This window comes from Gavia stellata, chromosome 3 (genome assembly GCF_030936135.1).
Source record: "Gavia stellata isolate bGavSte3 chromosome 3, bGavSte3.hap2, whole genome shotgun sequence".
NCBI lineage: Eukaryota > Metazoa > Chordata > Aves > Gaviiformes > Gaviidae > Gavia > Gavia stellata.
Genome location: NC_082596.1, coordinates 38,748,835 through 38,771,864, shown reverse-complemented (window position 1 = coordinate 38,771,864; position 23,030 = coordinate 38,748,835). Strand labels below are relative to the sequence as shown.

The 23,030-nt window shown below is 44.3% G+C and overlaps 1 protein-coding gene across 1 annotated transcript; it reads left to right on the top strand.

Annotated features, from left to right (window-relative positions):
• The first annotated feature begins 5,391 nt into the window (after positions 1-5,391).
• Positions 5,392-21,517, top strand: VXN (vexin). The gene is made up of 6 exons (XM_009811046.2): positions 5,392-5,458; positions 8,492-8,547; positions 14,403-14,565; positions 18,523-18,584; positions 20,261-20,346; positions 21,331-21,517. Exons 1-6 carry the CDS (start codon positions 5,392-5,394, stop codon positions 21,515-21,517), a joined length of 621 nt encoding a protein of 206 aa, XP_009809348.2.
• The last annotated feature ends 1,513 nt before the right edge of the window (positions 21,518-23,030 follow it).

The window sequence follows — 23,030 nt, the reverse complement described above, 5'->3', positions numbered from 1 at the left end:
CCAGACTCATAGCTGTATGCTCTATGGTCATTTAACGTACTTCTTGCACAAGAGCTCCCTCAAAAGTCTCACATTTCAAAGACACAGCAATTCCATACTGGTGCTCCCACTCAGTTCTAAAACCTCTTCTGTCGCAGTGCCATCTCCTGCGCTATCTTGCTGCTTCACGCAGGCACCATAACTTAACACTGGATCAAAAGGGGACTCACAAATTTGATCCTGCTTCTGTGCCTTTAGTGCAGCTTCTCCTACTTCCTATTCCTGTTTTCTAAGTTTCTAGCACTGAGGTCTCTGAGTGCCAATAATGTTGGTCCTTGTTTTAAATGTAATCTCATTTTCACACAGAACTTAAGCCAGAGGAGGCAATGCCATCTGATACCCTCCAAAGACCTTCATCCCGCAGAGCACGTGTGTTGCACGCAGCAAAAGGAGCTTGATGGCTGCATGAGGACACACGAGAGACAAGTAAGGTGACAGTTCAGGTTGCCTCATTCTTTAGACTTATCCATGGGAGAAGTCCTAAGTAGTTTGTGCCTGGTTACCCAGGCAGTGGATTTTCCTCCTTATGGTGTGAGATGTAGTATGCAGATGCAGCAAGAGGGCTACCACTGCACAAATCCAGGAACCACAGGACAAACTTTAATTAATGTGCTTGTTCATCCAAAAATGGTTATGTTTGTATCAGGAGCCATAGTCAAAATAATCTTAAAATGTTTTAAAAGAAAAAATCGGGAGTGAAAAAGCACCATCCAAAAATTATTGTGCTTTATCAGGGGAATAAAGAGCTCACTGATCAATTAGCTGGAAAAATTAATAAATCAAGGACAAATGTAATTGAAGGTCAGCATCTTAATAAGCTATTGTTGTCACAGCCCAGTTTGGACATATCGCTCTTTTGTTGACATTTTTAATGCTTTCTGTGGATTACCAGTACATGACCGGTATACGAAAGCTTGTTAAGCCTCCACGTGCTCAGCCTGGCCCTAGCTTTAATGCTGTCTCAGTGCAATCCCTGCTGCTGGCACAAGCTCTGTGGGACTTGAACCTTGCAGTGCTGGGCATTGTGCTTCTTGCTAATCATTGTATGGACTTACTCAAGTGTGTTTTACAGGCTTAGGGCAAATTTGTGAATGTCCAATTATCTCTATGTAACTATTTAAGAGGAGCCAACCAGGCTTGGTTTTTTTCTCTCGAGATCCTGCAGTATCTTTCTGTAACTAGCAGTGGGATGCTTTTAGCCTGGCTTCCAGGTCTGGCTGGTATTTCCCTTCCTGACTAGCAGAGAAGTCTGTGCACTAGCCCTTTCAAACTGCACAACTTTTGCATCCCTCTCTCCTGGTCCCCTACAGTGAATTTAAAGTTCAGACTGTTTTTTAAATGCCTAGATCTTATTCCCATTTGGGTAAAATCTGTCACAGCAGCTTCCAGCCAGATCTTCCCTTATTCACGGACCTTTCAGCCATGCAGTGCTACTTTAAGTAGTAACTTTGAACCAGTTTTGCAGGCTGCTATAAGTATCAGGTGAGGTTGTTGATAGCACATCTGTCTCTCTATTCCTTTCATTTAGAGAAAAATAACAGATTTTGTATGAGAAGCTCACTTTATATTTTGCTTTTTTTGTTGGTATTCCTTTTCAGTCATTGGCAGATACAACTGTGTGGCCCTAAAATGAAACAAAGCGATTTTCCTTCCACAAAAAAAGCTGCTTGCATTTTTAGACTAAATGTCCACAGTATGCATGTGCAGTTTTATCCCATCTCATTTTTAAATGGTTAACTGTGCATACCTCTAGTTCACAATCCTATTCTAAAAATACCTGGGGTTTATCCTTATCATATTGCCCAGCTAACAGTAAGAAATAGGCTCAAGTGGCTGGTACAGATTAGATACACCTATTACACAACAGGGTACGAGATCCAGGGAGAAGCCAGAGACCTGCCTTGGGAAGAGCTCTGTCCTCTGCGGGCCAGGGAATCCCTTGGCAATATCCCTTGCATATGCTGAGAGTACTGGGATGCTTCCCACCGACTTCACTGGAAGAAAATGCTGTGCTGGAAAGGCATTAATTTGTTTACGAAGCCTAGGATAAATAAGGTCTAGATGTTTCTGATACTTATCTTAAATCACTCAAAGTTTTAATTGCATTTTTTGTAACCATAATTAAAACTTGGCTTCATTTGATTCATTTTAAGCTTACCAGCTCTGGCATACTTGGTAAACAGGACAAGCATCTACACTCTTTTCTTCCAAATGTGGCTGAACAGATCCAGCCCATGGGAAAAGCACCCTCGCTGCCTCCCCAGAGGAACATTTTGCCAAGTTATGGGATCTTCTGCCATGTTGACAAGATTCACTGATCCTTACGCTGGTTTTGTGAGTTGTTTTTACCTTAGCCCCAGCATACATCTCTTCCCCTTCTCCACCTCTCCCTCCTTTCTGCCCACGTTCCAAAAAATCAAATACCTTCCCTGTCCCAGACCTGCAGACCAGGTTAGATCAATGTTTTGTCAGATACCATATGTCTGTTCTTGTGTCCTGAGTTCTCCTCCTCAGTTGTCCCCATTCACCTTTGGTCACCAAGTTCTTCCTCCAGAAAACATTTTGATCATTTATTGACAACGCTGGGAGTTCAGGTGTTTCATAAACAGAGATATATCACAGCCCACAGCAAGGAATTTGGATTCCACAGATCAGCTTGGGAGTCTTCAGCCAAAGATATATCCCAGTGCAAAAACTCTTTTGGATCTTCTCATGGCTGCATTGGCACCACGTGAATTAAATTAATAGCTTATTAATTGTGTTCAGCAGTGAGGAAAAATTTGAGCCTAGTTTCTAGACATTTTATGTAATTTGGGGGACAAAAAATTATTCATAAAATCAATAAATGTCTGGTTTCCTGCTCCCACCACAGACTGTGCTCTTGTTAGGTCGGGAGGGAGCCAGGGGGAGATACTATGTGAAATCGTCTGATGTGGCTTTGCAAGCAGTCCCTAGGTTGAACATTGTGGAGAGTATCTTCCTCAAGTCTAAAATTGCTGTCTTGCTAGTCTTCAGCAGGTTGCATGCAGCTGAGCTTCATAGTACACTTCCCTGGCAGGTATTATCACACTTACTTTATAGCTAGATAAACCAAGACATTTGTCCAAAATAACTCATGGACAACTAGAAAAATGTAGCCCAGTATGTGCAGTCCTTCTCTTGAAGCCACATTAAGATGTCCTGCAAGACCCTGGGCATTCACAGTGCTCGACTACCTTGCAAGATCTGGGCAGAATGAAGCGGCAAACTCCCTTTTGTGAACAGGGTGAGGATCCTCCCAGGTGAGGATCGCAGATGAAGCATATTATATTGGCCCTCCCGAGCCCTATTTTTCTGTCTGGAAGTGACGTGAGAGCCTTTTATCAGCTTTCTGCGCAGACTGACTCATGCAGAGCACCATGTCCCTTGTAAAGATAGGTGTTCAAAGCCTACCTGCTCAAAACCTAACCTATAACGCAGTGAATGCCAGCTGGTAACCAGCTCTTAAGTCTCACTTCAGCTTCCACATCCCCACCACACCTCAACATGATGAAACACCAAATATTTGTTCTAATGTTAAACCCTAGATATGATTTTAAAAAGTCTTTAAGTCATACCTGTAAGTAGGAAAACAATGACTCAGATCTAAAAGTGCCTCTTCTCATAGGACTCCGAATATCCAAAGGTGAAATAAAGGGTGAGTTAGATTTGTTATAGCTTTTTTTTTTTTTTTTTTTTTGGTCAACTATTCAGTGTTGCTCTTCATTATTTTTTTTATCCTTTTGAAAGCTTTAAAGCCTCCCTGCATAACCGCCTCTGCTCCATTCACTGCTGAATGGATGGTGCGCTGATCTTTTTCTCGGTGGGTAATGGATTTGGTTTGATTGCTTGACACAGGAACAATAGGGGGATAAACAATTGCATTCGCGCCCGTGCAGCTCCCCATCTGTTGAGTGTGTGCGCCTTCAGAGGGAGCCGGGCAGGGACAGATGAACACGCCAGCCGAGCCTGATGTTAATGACATCAGTCATACAAGCAGAACATGTGGTGCAATAAATCAAAAACTAATTGAACTTTTGCTTGATTATATTGCCATCCCACCGCCCGTTTCAAACACGGTACAGTTTCCTGGGACAATGCCTCCAGCCCCGCAATGGCTTTGCTGCCCCTGGACAGCAGGAGGCTGCCCTGGGAGGTGACAAGTGACACCAGCTTCTCTTCACTCGTTTCTTTCTTGAAACAGTGACATCTCCCACTCAACCAAAATGTTTCCAGGCTCGGGATGTGTATTTGACCAATATTTATTATTTCAAAGAAGAAACGTTACGTGAGTATGACAGTGACAGCCCATGTTTGCTGGCACTTTCCATCTGGGACTGTTGGTGGCAGACGTCTATAGGAGAAGGCAGCACTAGTTTTGTGTTAATTACACACACGTGCTGGTAATGAAGGCTATTCATTAGACTGATACAATTCAATATCATTATTCACACTTGAAAGTGTTTCTGCTACATCAGTTGCTGGAGCCTGCAAGCCAAAATTTTCTGTCATCTTAGGTGTCCATGGCAGCAGTAAGTCACCAGAAGTTGAGGGGGATGATTTTTGTAGATGTGGAAAGGAACAATTTCTGATGGGAGCATTAAGGAATGAAAAGCTTTGGCAAGAAGACCCTTTATTGAAGTGTATAAATATGGAATTAGGCCCCAGAACCATCAAGTCCTGTAGGAACCCATCTATGACTGAGCCACCTGCCCTCCCTCTGCAACAGCTGAAGTGCAGGGGGCATATAGACCTACGTATGTCTGCCTAACATGCCATTCTTTGGTCATCTGCATTTCAGATTTTACACTGAATGTCCAGGATTCCGGTACTAGTTTATGAACTTAAAAGGTAAAGCACAAAAAGCTTTTTTTAATACACCTAGAATCAGCTCCTCATATGGGAGGAGCAAATTTTTACAATAAATGTGTTAAAGTATTAACCCAACTTATTTTAAAAATCCTTGCAGTACTTCTGTAAACATTTATTTGCCTATACATTGGCTGCACAGAACAGACTTTAATTATTAGCCATTTATTGCAGAGGATTCTCCAAACTGGTAAAAGGAGACATAAAATAAAACGTTCCTATCTGAATAGAGGGTTAAGTAACAGCTAAATTAAATCTTTGCATTAATAGTATTCACAGAAAGGCAGATGGGAGCAGAAAATGTTGCAATGAAGAATATGGAATGAGATGAGATCACAGCATCAGTCTGTCCTTTGTAGATCTGGACAATGATCACAGAGCCAGATTGGATTAGTGAAACCTATTTACCAGAAGTTCAGAGCGGTTGCATGAAGCTGAAAGGCAGTCAGAAGGGAGAGGTGGAAAATGCACCAGATTTACAGCTGCAGCGACGAAAATTTAGAAGTTTTCACCACTGTGATTTCATCCAAATGTGAGTACATCAAAACTGTAACAACCGCCACGGTGTTGTCTTTTAGATGGATGGGGTGTTTAGCATCGGGGAAATCTCTGAAGTGAGCAGCTCATCTGTTCTGCCGTGCCGTGCCGTGCTCTGCTTGCAGTCCAGCGCTCGCTGCTTGTATCTGGAGCTAATCCGTGCAGGTGCTTCGACATTGTGGCTGTGTAAAATCTTTGCACTGGCAAAAGCGGGAGATCTGGAATCGGTGTTGATATACCTATGAGGTAATTGCTAAAGTGACAGCTTGCAACTGTGTGGCTATTCTGCCTAATAGAAAAGAAAATGAAGTTCTGCGAGCAGTTAGCAGCTCAGATGAACGGGGTGAACTGCATGAATGTTGAATTTAAGTCTGCTGGCTCAATAAGTGGAACATTTCCAAAGCCATGCCCTGGAAATGAATGCATGATTAACATTAATTGCTTGTAATGAAGAGTAAGAACCGGACAAAGCCCAGTCTGCATTTGATTGAACAAATTAGTTTAAACTCAATGGCTGCATATTTCAGCAACAAGAAAGCAGGTAAAAGCAGGGAAAACAAATTGTGGGGCCAGATCAGATCTTTACTTGCAAGCTGCGAGCATGAGCTCTCAGCTGCTTAATTTCAGAATGTAAGTGGAAATGACAAAGTGAACCATCACTGTAATTTTTTTTGTTGCCCCAAAGCTGGGCTGTACGTACAAACATCCTTTTGCAGGCAAATCCAGAAGCATCATCTGCAAGGATTCATTCTTCCCTTCCTGTTCCCACTCCCTGCAGAAAAACATGTTTGCAGGGAGAGCCCTGCAGCCCCACCATTTGCATGGCTGCCATTGTGCTCCTGCGCAAGTGGGTCACTTCGGGCTACCTCCTCTTCTTTCAATAGCTATTCAAGTAATTGCATGTTTGCTGGTGCTGTGACTTCCCTTTCAAGTGTTGCCTTTCTTCAGCCCCTGTAAGCCATTTGCCACTCGCTCTGGCAGACGACAGGCAGTAAGTTGGACTGTGGATCATACGTACTCTGAAGATAGGCAAATATATTACCGTTAGGCACATTTATGTGTTGTTCCTTGTGCACCAGCCTGGGTACCAATAACAGCACGACAGTACTTACTTCTGGTAGAAATCTGTATAAACTGTGCTCCTCACACTGTCCAGTAAAACACATGAAATACCAGAGAGACGAGAAGGTAATTCCTTGCATCACTAAACTTCCCTGCACTTGAGAGTCTTGCTTGCAAGCAATTAGTTTAGTCATTCCAGAAGTAAAGGTGGTTGCAGCAGCTTCAAAACCGAGTTACAACATGTTCCTAGGAAAAAAACCACCTTCATTATGTTTGTCTGGTTTCCATCCCACACTCACCAGGTTTTAAAATATAAGACGTGTCCTGCAGGAGAAGGCAGTAGGGATCCCTGAGGATATCACGCCATGCAAAACAGACTGTAATCGACCTGACAGCTTAGCACACTCTCAAGCGCTATACAGGCAGATACTTTACTGTGATGAGTTCAGTTTGGAAGTACCCTGTGCTGCAACGGGTCGCTGGCAGGGACCCTGGACAAGATTGAGCACCTCCCATGTTGCTCTCCTGTTTCACTATGGGCAGAGCATAGGCCAAAACTTTATTTCTGTCCAGTGGGGTCCAAATGCTCATCACTTATACCCTCACTGGGGTATCAAGGGATGGCTTCTAGACAAACACAAGCTGTCTAGGAAGAGTGACTTTGGTCTCACTGCCAGCTCTGCTTGTACTGGAGCCCTGGAAAGCCCGGTCACTTGTTATTCTTGCCATCAGAGGAGAGGAGTTTGACTGCAGTAATGAGCAGCCTTGGATGACCTCCAGCTGCTTCCACAGCTTCAAAACTCTTTGCAAACTTTAATACATAGCAGTGATAAGCGCTGCAACTCCTGGAGGTGAATGCATGTCAAAAATGTAAAGGAAAGCTCACCTGGAGAGTAAGAGTCACCCGTCATCCCATAACAAACCTGCCTGGCTCTTCAAAGCCTTTGGAATATACATGGAACCTGAATAGGAAACCCCCGTTCATGTGCCTTGCCCTTGGGGTCAGCCTTTAGAATCGGAGTTAATTCTCCAAATTTGGCATGTTTTTGCAGGCCTGTTTCTGTCATTGGCTGCTAAATCCTGTAGCTCCTGTAGCCTGAACACAGGGGAGGGTAATAATTTTAAAGAGCAAAGGGTAAAATATGATGAGAGGGAGAGCTGGGAGTATCACAAAGTCTTTCAGGCCAGTTTCAAGTCAAACTGAAACAACAAGTGTTTAAACAATCTTCACTTTGTCCAACAAAACCCCTCACCCAAAAGCAATCGCTTCAGTCCAATCAAAAGCTTGGCTTATGGTCCTTGTGTGTCTAGTGGCTAGTGATTCTGTTTTGCCCATGATTTTGATGTCTTCATGGGTCTAAGAAATAAAATTGAGAAACAGACTTTAAGCAAAATGCCCCAAGTTAAAGAACCGAATGGGTCATTTTGAGGATTGAAAAGAAAAGCCTAGGCTTAGTGCAAATGTTGTGCTTTGGACATCATGCAGTAAAAGTGAAATGACGTCATGACGGAGTTTGAGCTTATTGAAAAAGTCCCTATGTAGATAAAATGAAAGGCGTCTCCAAAGTTAATGTATACACTAGTCATGCTTGAAGGTGACTGGATGGAAAGAGACGCTCGTTTCCTTCTGAAACATTGCCAAGTGGGAGGCCAGATCAAAACTTAGGAAGGAGAAGGATGGTTCCTTCTGGAAGCCTATGGAAGAGATACAGAAACTTGGGGAAGGCTGTTGCCCTGTGCCCACAGATGTCTGTGTTGTATAGCTAGAGCATGGCCTCTGAGATGACATTGAAAAGGGCTTTCTTTTGGGTTGTTTCAGCTGGAATCCTTGTTAAAGCCTTTCTTCTTCCCCCCCTCCCCACCGTGCCCCCAATGTATCCTCATGGAGGACTTTTAGAAGCCTGTGTAACCTCATCTTGTCCACCTCCGCAGCACCCTGACCGTGTTCCTATTCTTCTTTTCACAGCATGTAGTCCTGCCCGAAGACGAGCCAAAAGTACGCAGCACATCCTAACAAAGAGTGTAAGAAAAATCTCCCTTTCTCTCCTTCTTTTTTTTTTTTTTTTTTTTTAAGTCTAGTTGGCTACACTTATCCTTAAAAATGCCATGGATAAATGGGAAGCAGATCTTTCAGGGCAAAGAAGTGCATCGGTGTCTGATGAAGTGAGTGGGGCGGGAAACAGAAAGGGTAGTTTCTGTAAAGCTACAGTTTATTTGCAGAAATGCTTTGAAACTTCAAAAAATACGGTCTTGCTGTGCAGAGCCAGTCAAAATTAACATAGCAGCTTATTAACATGTGTCATCTGTAGGAATCGCGGACTTAATTCTTATCCATAAAGCCTTAATAATAGTGCCAGAGGGACAGGCAGGAATGAAAAGCAAACAAATCATATCAATACATATACATGTTAATCAAGGAGCCAGTATCCCATTCCCTGGGGAATTTGGGAGAAAAACACCAAGCAATGGACTGTAACCTCAACTCAAAAAGATGGCTCTGAGAGAGCCACGGGAGGATGCTTGTCCCTTATCCCTGCGGTGCTTGCCTGTCCTCGACTCACCCCTGGTGCACAGGCACAGAGGGCACAGTCGGAGCTTTACCCACTCCCTGCAGGTGAGGTACCCCCCCAGATTCAAACAACTGAACATTTTTCATGCTCTGAGAAAATGTTCCCCAAGTTTGGACACTTTGACACGTGGGTGTGAGGTTTCTTGTCTTCAGAGCCAGTTTTCCCTCCTTAAATCCACTTGGGCTATTCACAACCCCTTCCACAATCCTTTCATCGCAGTTCTGACTTGCAGGAATGACGGCCTCTTTCTGTTGTGCATACCAAAGCACTTTCTTTACAAGCTTTGAGACTCTTCTGCCAAAGCATTTCTTGTCACTACAGACTTCTCTCTTCTCTAGCATTTTGTTGAAATATTTTGCTCCACGACCCTTCCTTTTTCCACGCCCTATCCCACTTCCCAGACCCATCCTCATTTGTCAATAGCCTCCTCTTTGTATTCCTGATTCCCTGATCTCCCTACAGCACCGTAGGTCCCCGCAGCTTACCACGCTTACCCATGCACTGGGAAAAAACCTCAGCACATTCACTCCCATCCCCTCTCTGTTATTAAAACGTATCACAGGATCCCAATACTTCGCAGGATGCCTGAAGTGGACCCCAGGAAGGGTCAATAATACGCTTGTTGTGTTTGGGTAGAAACTATGTACGTGTGTATGTTCTCAAATTGTGAAAATCTTATTTTTGTCCTGTAACTCAGACTGAGGTTTCAAAATGACTCTTCATTCCAAATGAGTATGAAAGTCACAGTGCCAGAGTGTTACTCCAAATAAGCCATTTTGAGATACCCCTTTTTTATTTGTTATGCCTTTGGTATATTTTGTTTTCCGTGTAATATAAAAATAGCAGAAAAGTCCAAACAAAAAGTGAACTATTCTGAATTAATAAAACAAGAATGCTCAGATAATTTCTCAAGTTTTTTGACAAAATAGATACTTTTCCAATAAAATCCCCATATCTGTAACCAGATTTTTCTCATAAAACTATTCAGCTGGAAAATTTTCAGCTAGCTCTCATTGAAATCTAGGGCAAATATATGTCTGTTATCATGTTCCGAATCTCAGCAGATAGACAGTTGTTGTTTCTGCTAAATAGGAGCCTCTAATATTTAATTTTGATTGGATCAGCTGCTGTAGCAGCACTATACTCATAAAGGTCTAAGAAAACAAGATAAGAAAGTCCCTTGTTTGTTGCTGTAGTTTTAGATGACTTTTGTTTTCCTTTGGGGCTTTCCTGACCCCAATTAAAGATGTCCTTTGATTGGCCCTTACTCATGATGCAGGCAGCATCTTATTAGCAGTGGGAGCACCGAGCCTGAGGAGTGGTCTGTGGCTCCAGCTAAGAAAACAAGCAAGGCTCTCAAACAAAAGCAATTGGCACAGTCAACTCTTAGACTTGTGCATTCCCCTTCTTCAGTGTGATGCAGCTGCTTACAGCTCATGCGCAAGCATTCAAATAAATAGTGCGTACTGGAATGTACGTGCCTGTGAGAAAGTTGTGATTGCCAATTTCTAGACCCACACAAAAGTAGCAGAATGATTATTTATTTTTCACTTGTACCTCTGCACCTGCAGTCAGTGCTGTAGAAATGCCTCAGCTAACAAGAGATCTTCTGCTCTGGTGATTGCAGTGGATGCACAACTTTAATCCTCGACAAGGGCAAAAATAGCAAGCAACGTGGACATCTGCCAGACTTTTTTTCGCAGCAGAAATACTCAAGCAGTGTAGTATTAAGTGATTTAACACCTGAATGACTGACTTTGGGGGGGTAGCTTCCACCACATTCAAGGACCATAATCATGACTGTGGAAGGGTGAGAGAAAGGGGGAAACACCTTTTTTTTGAGTGTTTCACCAACATGCTTATTTGCAGTTCCTATTGCCCTATTAAGAGTTATTTCCAGGGATAGTAGATCCTTCCTTTCTCTTCCCTTGCTCACCCAGCCCCAAAATCCTTTGGTTAGAACTCTAAAACCAGTCTGGACACCAGTACCTGGCTACTTTGCAGAAAAATGGGAAATCCCTCTGTTCATGCTAGTGCTGCTGCATTAAAAACTAGATCAACATTAGACCATCAAAAAGAGCTTATCTCTGCAAACCTGGCATTTCCTCCACTAACAAGCACTTCATTGTTCAGCCTCTAAGAGTGAAAGTTTTATCCAAAACCAGATGCTTAATTGTCACCTTTTCTGGTTGGTCGTTAATTTGGTGGTGGGATTTTGGGTCCAGGAGCAGGGTTGTTGGAACAGCCTCCACGCTGCTCTGCAGCTCTCCTCCATCCTCCGTGCCCCCTGCTTAACACAGCTAATTCCAACAGCGGATATGCCAGGCAGTAAAGTCCACAAAAAAGAGACTTTGCTGAGTGCTGAATTCAGAGTCAGCATCCTGCAAGCAGACTGAGCCGGTCAAGGGACTTACAGGTTCTAAAAACAGTAGTTTTTTTAGAAAGCGATTTACTAATTCTGCATAGTTTGGCTCACTCTGCCATTCACACAGATTTAAATTTCCTGGTACATCTAGCAAAGAAAAGTGACTTCCAGCTGATCCTTCTGCCTTACCCTAGGTACCCTAGAGAAATGTCAGCTCCAGTTTAGATCAAAACTGCGCTACAGCGGGTTTAGTTTCCTGACCTAGATAAGTCTTTACGTATTACAGTAATGGGTGAGGTAGCCAAAGTCACGGTGAAATCTTGAATTAGGAGTTAAGAAGCTCCAAAAGTGTACTACAGCCAAATGCTGCAAACAAAGATGTTAACTGAAGATGTGCTATAGAGGTTGCGCTGTTGTCTCCAGCTTTAATGGAAAATGGCATTGTAACCTATTTATACAGGTTCTACTGATTGAAGGCATTTTGGCATTACTGATATGACATGTAACAAGGAATCTCAAAAACATAGACAACGCACCTAAATAATTCCTGCTAGTAATGGAGTGAAAAATCCCGCTTCCTTTCCCCAAACTATATTTAACCCTTTGCAATACATAGGCAGATTGTTAATTTTCAAGTCAGTGGTGGTTTACACTGATCAAATAAGCCACTTTCAGGATTAGAGGCAACTGCAGCCAGCATCCTACTTACCAAAAAGGCTCTTTCCATGACCATGCAAAAGAAGCGACCTCAGCTGCCTCGGTAGGAGAGGGGTGCAGACATTTTCTGACACGCACCAAAGAAGTTATTAGTGTGACCCAGAGCACTGCGCACATTTCCAGCGCTGGTGAGAAAGGTGAGCTTTGTAGCATTTCTGGATAACTGGAAGAGCTCGGTTCGCACGAGGCAGACTCCAAGGGCTGCCGTGAGAGACCCCAGCCAGCCACCGCCTCATCGTATTCGTAATGAAGACAGGTGTCTCCACCGACGTCGCGGCGGTGATGGGGGGGTAACGCCTCTGGTAAGCAGCTTGCAAGGTTCGGGTGGTCAGGGCGATGCGGTGGCTGTACACCCGTCTGTGGACACGGGAGCCTGCAGCCCGCGAGGAGCTGCTGCAGAGGGATGGGGACGTCCTGGAACTGGGCCAGGGGCAGCTGGGAAAGAGCCAACACCAACTGCTTAAGTAGCAACAGGAGGCCTCCCGCCACCAGCATCACTGTCATTTCTGAATTACTGGGGCGATGCTGAGGCTGGGCTCTGTCCAGCAGCGCCAGATTCGTGGTCAGCAGAGCTGGGCCCCATTCGCAGCCTCCTTTAGCACGTGCTTGTCTTCAAGGACACCAGTAGTCCCTTGGACTTTAACTTAACACTGGGCATATCCTTAAGTAGCTTAGGAAGCAGGGACTGTGTTAGGCTGTGTGCCAAAATCCACAGAACTAAGAGAAAACCCTTCTTAGCTCTTGGTTTAGGCTTTGGTTCCCCCACCAGCCCTTTCCAGCAGTATTTTTGCCTGCTGTTGGGCAGTTTCTGCTCCTTGTCCTGCTGGTCAGTAGGATCTAGGCCACGTAGCCTTCTCCAGACTCCTGAGGGTACATGGAGTCGAAAGTAAAAAGTGGTCAGGTTGGGGTTTTTCTTTTTTCCTGTTTTGGAAAACATCGGTTTGCATGTGTTTTTATATCTGTGTAAAAATTCACATAGACAGAATATTGCAGATTAATGGTAAATTGAATTCAAGCTTAATTAAAGAAAATTAACAATTTTACATCAAGGGACATGCTTGAATGCCGTCTTGCTTTTATCTTGAGTGTGTGTCAAAAGGCAGATCAATAGATGGAATAAGGCTTTTTCTATGCCAGTCACAGGCTGGTCTGTTGCTGGTCTCAGTCACGAGACAAAATAACTGTATTTATATATAAAACAGGTAGATGCCAACTATCAGTCATCAGTTAGGTGCAAGTAACTGCTTTTCTCCTGGTCTTCCAACATAAGTAAGTCTAATAGGAAACAGTTTGAATAGTTGCCACGTGTCTTGGTTCCTTGCTGGTTTGGATCTTTGCCCTGTTTAACTTATTCTCAGTATGACAGTAACAAGTCTTCAGAGAAGAATAAAAAAAACCAAAGTATGAACTGCCCTTTCCCTGCTGTCGGGACTTTAATCTTCTTGAGGAAATTGTTTCCGGACCATCCTGGATAACAGTCACCGATGGATCCAGCTGCTTGGAGCCTATTCCCTTCTTTTTAAGCTCACATTAGCTCTGGCCTCCCCAGTTGCCTGTGGCGGCACAGTGAGTTCCATGGCTTAGGCATGACTGCTGTAGAAAAGAACTTGAACAAAAGTTCGCACTTATCTTCAGGGACTCTGTTTGAGATACAGGGGGCCTAATGTTCCAAGGGGCAGCTCTCAGTTAGTTTTGTTTGTGCGAGCTAATGTTTGTGAAAATGCGTATCTAGGAGCACAATTATTCACCACCTTGTATCCTCTGTAGTCATTTACCGGGTATAAAATATAAATAAGTCGAAGAGACAGGAGAGGCCTGAAAAAATAGCATTTTTAATTCACGTTGCATAAATTTAACTGACTGCCCAAGATATGATGCAATAAGAAATTAAATTTAAGCTGTCTCAAAGGCGTATCCTATTCAGTAGATCTTGAAAAGGACCGCATTTCAGTCTCCTGAGGAGAATACAAAAAGATGCAACTGAGTAGCTGGGTCCCAGAGAGACTGCACTTGATTTTTCCATACTTTTATATTTTCATGCACGGAGGCAGGACCCAAACAAACCAGACCCCTCAAATCCCACAGTCCTCACCCAACAAAATCCCCTTTGGAGGACAGTAAAGCAGCAGGAAGAGCAAGTGCCATGCTGCTCCACCGTGACATTGACAGACCTGCCTAATCTCCAAGGCCAGGTGTAACGGGATGGATTTGCCTCTTCCCTGAAGGTGGTAGCCATATCTGATCATCGGCCCCACAGGCCAGAGAAGCTGCAGCCCCACCAGGGTGACCTCCTCCAGGTGCTGTACAGCGAAGACGAGGTGCGGGGCTTGGGCCGCCTGCAGAACGGGCAGCGGGGACCCTGCCCCACCAAGGGCACTGCCCAGCACGGTAAGTCCGCAGAAATGGCTTTATTCCTCTGTGGCTTCAGAACATTTTTAGATATTGCAGTCTTCCAGTTTGCGGTGAAGCAGACACTTTGTTATGTACCTGAAGGATATTGCCATGCTTAAAATGTCTGGTGGAATTAATGAAATAACGACCATGGCATTGCAGAGCTCTCGCTTTATTCACAGTCATAAACTTGCTTTATTCAGTCATAACTATTCCCTTTCCAAAGGCTGACAATATTTTAGAGATGATAGATTGCATATTACTGAGTTTGCCTGAGTCATCTGATTATATAAGATCCCTTCTTAGAACTTGCCAGAACATAATTATTTGGGATGAAATTTTAGATTCTGGATGTCAGCCACAGACCTGATTTTGTTTTTTCAATCAAAACTTGTTCGGCATATTTGTGAGAACCCGTGAAGGAAAAATAGAGTTTGCCAATGCAAAACCAAGGAAATGAGTAAACATAAATAGACTGGTCACTCAGCTCCTTCAATGCTGGTGTGTTATGTTTGGAAGGTCAAAGCTGGAGCAGGGCCATGCAGTTTGGCAAGGGGTGGCCTTTTAATCAAAAACGCATCTTTTGCTCTCCCTTGAAAAACCACCCAGATGCAGCCAAGTCATAAGCCTTTGAAAAAATCCCATATAGCACGTGTTTGGTAGAGACATTGGACATTCAGCTGTTGAAAGATGCTAAATCTGTAAAGCAGATACCGCCATGAAGGTACATGTTCTTCACACCACCACCACCCGCGTCTGCAACTGCACTGCTCATAAGCCATCCCGTTTGAACGTAGACCAGGCAAGAGAGGGGCCTGGGAAACTGGGAAGGAGCAAACTGAGCTTGGGACCATAGGGAAAGATCCCAAACTGGGACCAGAGCCAGGAAATGGCTGAACAAAGAATGGGGCTTCAGGGCTGGGGGGGTGGGAGGAGAGGAGGAGGAGGAGTGGCTGGGACCAGCAGTGGGGCAGTGGGTGGCAGAGAGCCAGCGGGGAGAAGGGAGGGACTGCTGGTCTCTGCTGTTAGGGGAAACAGGAGGTAAAGGATGACAGACAGGTGCAAACAGGAGAAAGGATGTCGGAATCCGAAAAGAAGAGCAGAAAAGGGGGAAGCAGTTCTCTTAAGGGGAGAAAAGGGAAGCCATCGGGCAAACAAACTGGGATGCTGAATGGGAAAGCTAAGGTTCGATTAGAACAAGAGAGGGACAAAAGGGACTGACTGAGGAGCAAGGGAGAGGGAGCAAGGAGGAGAACGGGACAGGACAACTTCACCAGGAGCATCTGGACAAGACAGCAGAGCTACTGCAGGGCTGCCCAAGCTTGTGCGGCATGGCAAGGCTGTTCGCTGGATCCTTACGAACTGTGCTACTGCGCAAGCCCTCTGAAAAAACGGATCCCAGGAACTTCTAATCTTAAACTCAGTACCTACCTCTGTTTCCCTGGCATAACTCCTTTTCCTCCAGGAGGTGATGAAGCTGTATTTTTAAAACATTTTGTGCACCACAGCAATCAGCGATCACAGAAAAGCCCGTGAAAATATTAATAGTTCTGTCCTCAGAGGGTTCACTGGTGGAGAAAGTAGGTACAGGACTGTGCACTGAGCAATATAAGCTAAGGATGAACAACTCCTTTCTGAGTGAACACTGCCTATATGAGTGAAGCAGAAAGTCTGTAGAAAAATGTTTTCTGGTCACAAATTAGAGACTGAATCTCAATGTCTATATCCTTGGGGGATGAAACAACTTGGGTCCAGTTCTGGTGTTTCATAACTTTTGAATGCCTGACTTTACAGATTTAACATTTTAATGGGAGGAAAGTAGAAGCATTTGCAAATATTTGCATGAAAATAAAAATAGCTCTTTGCTATAATGTGCTGCACCTTCCAGTTTCAGTAAGCACTGTACAAATAGTACCTACACAGAGAATAGGGCGCCATGAAAGAGTCCAGAAAGGTTTCTCCAGCTGTTTCTCAACAGCTGGAGATCCAACATAATGTGATATAAAGTGAGGTGTATATATGGGTATGTATCATCTAATTTCAATACTCTCTGTATAAATGTGAGCTCCACATAAATTTCACCATTCAAAAACATCCTTCAAATTCCTTACTGGAAGTATTTGTGTTTGTAGTGTTTTCCATGCTTGCTCAGGAGGCTTCAGATTTGGGTAAAGCACAACTTGAAATCTGGGTAATAGAGTGAACAGTTCAACATCCAGGGTAAGTGAAAAATGCATAAAGAAGAGTGTAGATGAGAGTGTCAGCACAATTGTTGCTAGCATTGGAAACCCTACACAAATATCAAAGCATAAGGACAGTCCATTCCAGCATGCAGGAGGTCAAGTAAGTCTAGTGGCAGGCTGGAACAAGAAACATCTGACTGCACTCAAAGCTGTGCTTTGCTTCACAGGATGGATAGGTTAAAAAAAAAAGTACTACTTCTCCAGGAAAGAAGCACTCGGTTTTGTACCAAGTTTTTGTACAAGTAGTCAATTTGGAAATACAGGGCAAGTCAGAACAACAGATGTGGAGCAACCCTTGTCGCAGGCCTGGACATCCATAGGACCTTTTTCGAAGTGGAATTCACACTGCACCCAGCCATCACTGACCTGAGGAGCACTTAAAAACCTGAAGCCATGAGAACTTACTTTTGCTTACATATTTTGCTAAAACTTTGCAAGAACACTTTCTGTATCTAATGAGAAGAGGGACATGCCGAAGGGAAGAATCAGACAATATAAGAGCAAACAAAAAAAAAAAAAGGACATTAGCTGAAGTACTAATGCCTGGAGCCACTTGATGAATACTGTTAGTACCTAATATGCAAGATGAGAGGAGGTAATTGAATTAAACTTTGACATGAGGGATACAGCTAGGTACCTAATGGAATTACTGGGGTGCAGGGAGCGGGAAGACAGAGGCTAGTTGAGATATTTATCATGGTCAAAAATTGCCCCCAGAAGGAGAAGACAGTTCTGACTGCTAACTCATACTGGAGACAGCACTATAAGCAGCACCTTGGCTATTTCTGATGTTTGCTGTCATTATTTATATTCCATTGGTCACAGCAGTTGTGAATCGTATTCTATCCTCTGTCTTGGCGAATCCTGGTGTTTCTGTAAATCCTTGCTCTTCACTTACCTGAATATCCTTTTAAAAAACAGCAGACAACCAAAACCAGCCAGGAACAGAAAGAAAGAAAAAAAAGAGAGATCCACATTCCCACAGCCAAATGGGAGGATTTGGCTCTATGAAAACATGTGGCATCCCTCACTCATTTATTTCCTCAGCACAGCTAGCAGGAATGTCAGTGAGCATTTACCTGTGGGTAAATTACCGGCTGAGTGCTCGGTTGTAACTGAAAGGTAACCTCCAGGTTTGAGGACAGCAGGGAGGTGTGCCAGTCAGCCACAAGCAGACAGGAAGGTTGAAATCCCTCCCTGTGATGGGGTGAATGTAGCACACACCTCTGCCCAGGTAAGAATAACTCCCCAGGGCAATCCAGAACGGAGAACTATCTCCTAGGCAGGAGAAACCTGGCAGTGGGGGCTCCAAGAAATGCAAAAACTGCGTTACCCAACCTCTGCTGAGGAGCTGCAGATGGGACCGCTCTTTGTGCATACATACACATGAGCGTTCACAGAGGGGAAGGGCTCCCGCTTAGCTTGGTCTGCTAAGGACAGTTCATCATCTCATTTGAAAAGTCTAGGAGCAAGCAGTTGAGTGACTTTCCAGAATGACTTAAGCAGTTCCAAAATCACTTATTTTGACATCACAGTAGATGTTCATAATAAAGAAACTTCTGCACTTTTGGCTATAATCAAATCTAGTGGGACTACAACCTCGATCTGGGCTCTGTTCTTATCTGGATTTAACTGCATGGAAGGAGGCTTTTAATACATGCTCTGCCAATGGGATTATTACCGATAATGCCATATTCCTTATGCTTTGCAGTGGGAATTACTGAACGAGAGTCATCCAAGTCCTGTAATCACCTGTTGGATGGAAAATCTTTTGTAAGTAAATACAGCAAGACCAACTACTACTGTCTGATACATCTTAAAACCTAATATCTGTCAGCATGTCCCACATTAACAGCATGTCCGTCTGCCACAGTACGTGCAGATTTTACAGTCTTCACTAAGGCTTTGAGACATGATTTATGCCAAAGGATCCTCAGCTGGGAGCAGAGACTGGCACAGGATGGCTGCCCCTCAGCGAACCAGGAAGGGTTGTGGGATGGAAGCAGGCGAGCTCCTGGTCCGAATGCTCAGCCACCTGCAAGAGCTGGGAGGAATTAGCCTCTGGTTTCTCAGGGAATTTCACAAATTGGGGAAAAATTAATTTCTGAAGTGGAACAAGCATCAAATATTCTCCAGAATGCCAACCTGACATGATAATCAGATCAATCAAAAATGTCAATAAAAAGTTGATGGGAAAATCATCATACAAAACCCAAAAATTTGTTCTGTAATGGCAAACAAAATGTTTTGCTTAAAAATGACTCAGCTTTACTAAAATGTTTTCCCTCCCTTCTTTTCCTTACCAAAAAACAATTTTCAAAGTTCCTAGGTTTTATAAAAACTTGATTTTCAAAGAGAAAATAGTTCTTTGAAAAGTTTCTGACCAGCACCAGACCATGCTATAGAAATTTCATGGTTTCAAATGCTCTTCTGGATAGCTGCAATATACTTGCTAGCTAGTAGCTGGGCTACACTCGAGAAAAATGACTGTGCAATATTGAAGGATGGTCAAAATTAATGGTATTCAGTGTAATGAAACTAATTGCACCTACCAATAATTAACCTGGTTAAATTTCAAAGGTTGCTTGCAAAAGTGATTTCAAACATCTTTAAGCCTTGGGATATTAGCAGAGCACACCTAAACGTATCCAGTCTCAGATTAATCCCAGAGGAAATAGCCATAGACAGCTTTAGGCCAGTTCTAGTAGTGACAATAATATGAAGACATTTTTCAGTATTGCCAGTAAAATCAGTAAGTGTCTTTATTGCCTGAAATGATGAGAGGACGTCACAATTTTTGACATTTTTTTTCTATTTCTGGGCAACCCACACTTTAGCTTCCCATCTTGGAGGATATGCCAGTCTCAGTGGCCTGTTTATGGGAAAATGTGACTGAGTTCTGGTGGGCAATTTATGATCAAATAAGACAAGGAGGAAGTCGATGATTAGGCACTTGTGGGACTGTGGCAGAACTGAGGCATGAACCAGGGCCCCCCACGCCACAGAGCAGCACCCAGCAAAACAGGGAAACATTTCTGAATGCTCAAGAAACAGCGATGGCTGGGACAGCTGCTTCCCAGCCAGCGGTAGAGGTGGCCTGTGAAGAGCTGCAAGAGGCAGGCTGCTCAGCCTGCACACAGCCTCGCCTCCTTGGGAAGCTAGATGTAAAAACTAGGGAATAAAAAGTTTTGCAAGCCTCCCTCCTTTGATGGGAGGTGTAACTCTTGCTCATACGAGCGCTGTGCTGAGCTCAGTGAGACCATTCACGTGAGCGATCGGTATTTGTGTGGGTAAGAGTTGGGCAGTCAAGTCCTTAGCCAGCCTGCTTTCTCTTGTTAAGAGATTTACAGTATTTGCTCATTTTCCTAAGACAGCTTCTTTCCTCAGACAAACCTGGGGTCCCTACTCATCGGTGGTGTTTCCTAATGACGTGCTTTTTCCTCCCGCAGTTCCCACCATCGCCAGTTGCCCACATCACAGCAAAAGCGGCGGCTGTCACAGACTCTCCCGCAGGCGACAGCACTCCTACGGACGAGTAAGTCCCTTCCCACCCCTCCAGCCAAGCCTGGGGGGCTGTGCGTGGGGTGCTGCTGGGCAGGGAAGGGGATGAGGCACGTCCGCCACAGGTCACCCTCTCACCAGAAACACAAAGAAGTGCTCAGCCGCAGATCTCCTCTGACTCGCAGCTGTAAAACCTCGGTGATTCACAGTAAAGCCCCTTGCTTCCCAAAGGCAGGGAGAGATCGGCTAAAGGACACGCTGATTATATCGCCAGCCATGGCCGTTTATACAGCTGCCCCAGTGCCAGTTACAGCTCTGTTTTATCACTAGAAAGAAAAGCATCTAAATTCAAGATTTAAGTATTTTCCCCTTAAGAAGTCTATAATATTTGCCCTCAGGCAGTTTAGAAAATGTAATTAAATATTTTTTAAAGAAAACTTCATTGTCTTCAAGTGTCATTAAGGAACAGCTTGACCGTAGTACCAATGCACTCATGAGTAGACAGTTAACCCCAACACGGTGCTATTTGAGATGCCACCATTGCCACCTGAGAGACAGTAACAAGCTCATTGTCACAGTGTCCTCACACTTTGTAGCAGGTGTAAGCCAGTGTAGCCCCCTCGGCCAGGTGGAGCTCACCCGCCTGGGCGCTGCCGCGTGGTCCCCGGCACTTTGGTGGAAGGGCTCAGCTCTGTCTCCAGGCCACCTACCAGCTTTTTCTCTGGTGGCAAACACTAAAGAGGATGCAGTCCCGCTTGTAGCCCATCCCCTCGTGTGAGTGTTCACCCTGATAGCAAGTCAGCGAGGGTCTCCAAGGGGAGCCGGTGCAGCAGGGAGGTGGCAGCTGCGGTGTCCAAGCCCACTGCCCCGCACAGCCCCTACTCCCCCCGGACTCGCCAGTCCCAGGGACTGGCCATGTGCAAAGGGGCAGCCCTTGGTTTTCACTGGCCAGCCATCATAAGCGGGGAAGAAAGGCCACAGAGATGAATGCTTTATGCATCTGTGCTTTATTCGCTAGCCACACGCAGCACTGGAGGAAGACGGCAGAGTACAACCTGACCCTGCCACTGGGAGCGGAAGCTTCCCTACCGCTGACGGGAGGCAACCTGTGCGGGACGCCCAGCCTCCTGAGGAAGATGTGGATGAAGCACAAGAAGAAGTCAGAGTACCTGGGGGCAACAAACAGTGCCTTTGAGGCGGACTGATAAGGCTCAGCATCACCTGGAAAGACAGAAGGTCCTTCAGCCAGGACAAGGTGCTCTAGGATCCATGAGGGAACAGGCATAGAGCAGCTCATCCAGGAAAATGATATCCTTTTTATTACTTGATGCCATTGCCTCAGAGCAGTGGGAGAAAGGCTAACTAAGGTAAAAATGGTGAACGTGATGCAACTCACTGGCCTTTCTTTGTTGCAATATGCTAAAATCCCAAGTATCCCACTAGATTTACATCTTGACTCAATAATGCTGAAACTACTGCTGGCCCATTCACCGTTTTACATGTCCTGTCCGAATCAGCTCGGACTTGCAACAAGAAAAGCCCACCAAGAGGTTTGGGTATTCCTGCAAGGTAACAGATCGGTTACAGCATGCCATTAAATCCCAGGGGTCTGCTCATTGTGTACCACTGCTCGTCCTCTTCCCCCGCTCATATCATGAGACAAAAACCACATCTTCCGGTATGCTTGGTTGAATGACATATGCTAAACATCTTTTTTTCTTCAGTTCCGGTGTTTCGAGACAGGAGTAAAAGATGCAAAAATTTTAAAAGAATGGGTCAGATCTGAGCAAGTTTGCAAACATGCATTTACCAAACTTTGCTACGTGACAAGTGATTGGTGTTTCAAAGTGTCCTGCGAGATCAAGCTATGAGCAACTGGATAACCTCAAGAGATACTTTCTTCTATAGAACCTGCTTATATGTTAAGTGGTAGTCAGCAACTTATTCTCTACCCATGTGGTACAGGATATTTCACTAAGTGCACAAAATACTAGGGGGAAAGAAAATATGTAAATGGTGCAGCTAGGTGACTAAACATGAGATATTTGCATATAGGAGACCTGTGCTTATGAATAAATGGATTTAATGGAATTTGCTCAAAAAATTTTTCCCAAAGTTTTTTTTTTAATTTAGAAATTGCCGGTCATGGCCCCTTGGGTTTTCCTCTCAAAAAAAAAAAAAAAAAGTTTTCCGAAAAAGGTTTCAGCAGTGTTACAGACAATATTATGTTAGTCACGAACAGTAATTGCCTCATATGAGTACTCCCCTGGTTATTATAAAATACTTTTATTTGCCCAAATACAGAACTTTAAATATAAAATTAGATGAAGCATATCTCCTGTTGCTCATAGTAATGACGATCTTCTCTGATCTAACTGCCAGTGCTCCAAAGCACAAATGAAAAATAAAGGTCTTACTCTACGACAGAGGCAGAGGAAAGAAGCTCCCATCTGAAAATTGCTTGCCTGCAGCCAGTGTAGTAAAACACACTGAGATGCCGCCATACACAGTGCCACGGTACCGAGGTGAGGAGGCTCCAGAGCCGTGAACCCACCAAAGGTCTGAACCATATGTTGGCAGCGTTAATGGCAGTTACAGCTCCTTCCCCTCCTACCACAACCACCTGGGCAACTCTGCGCTTGGGGTACCTGCTGACTTCATCCACTGCTTGTATTAAGATCATCTTCAACCTGGACTTAGAAAAAAGCGTATTCTGAA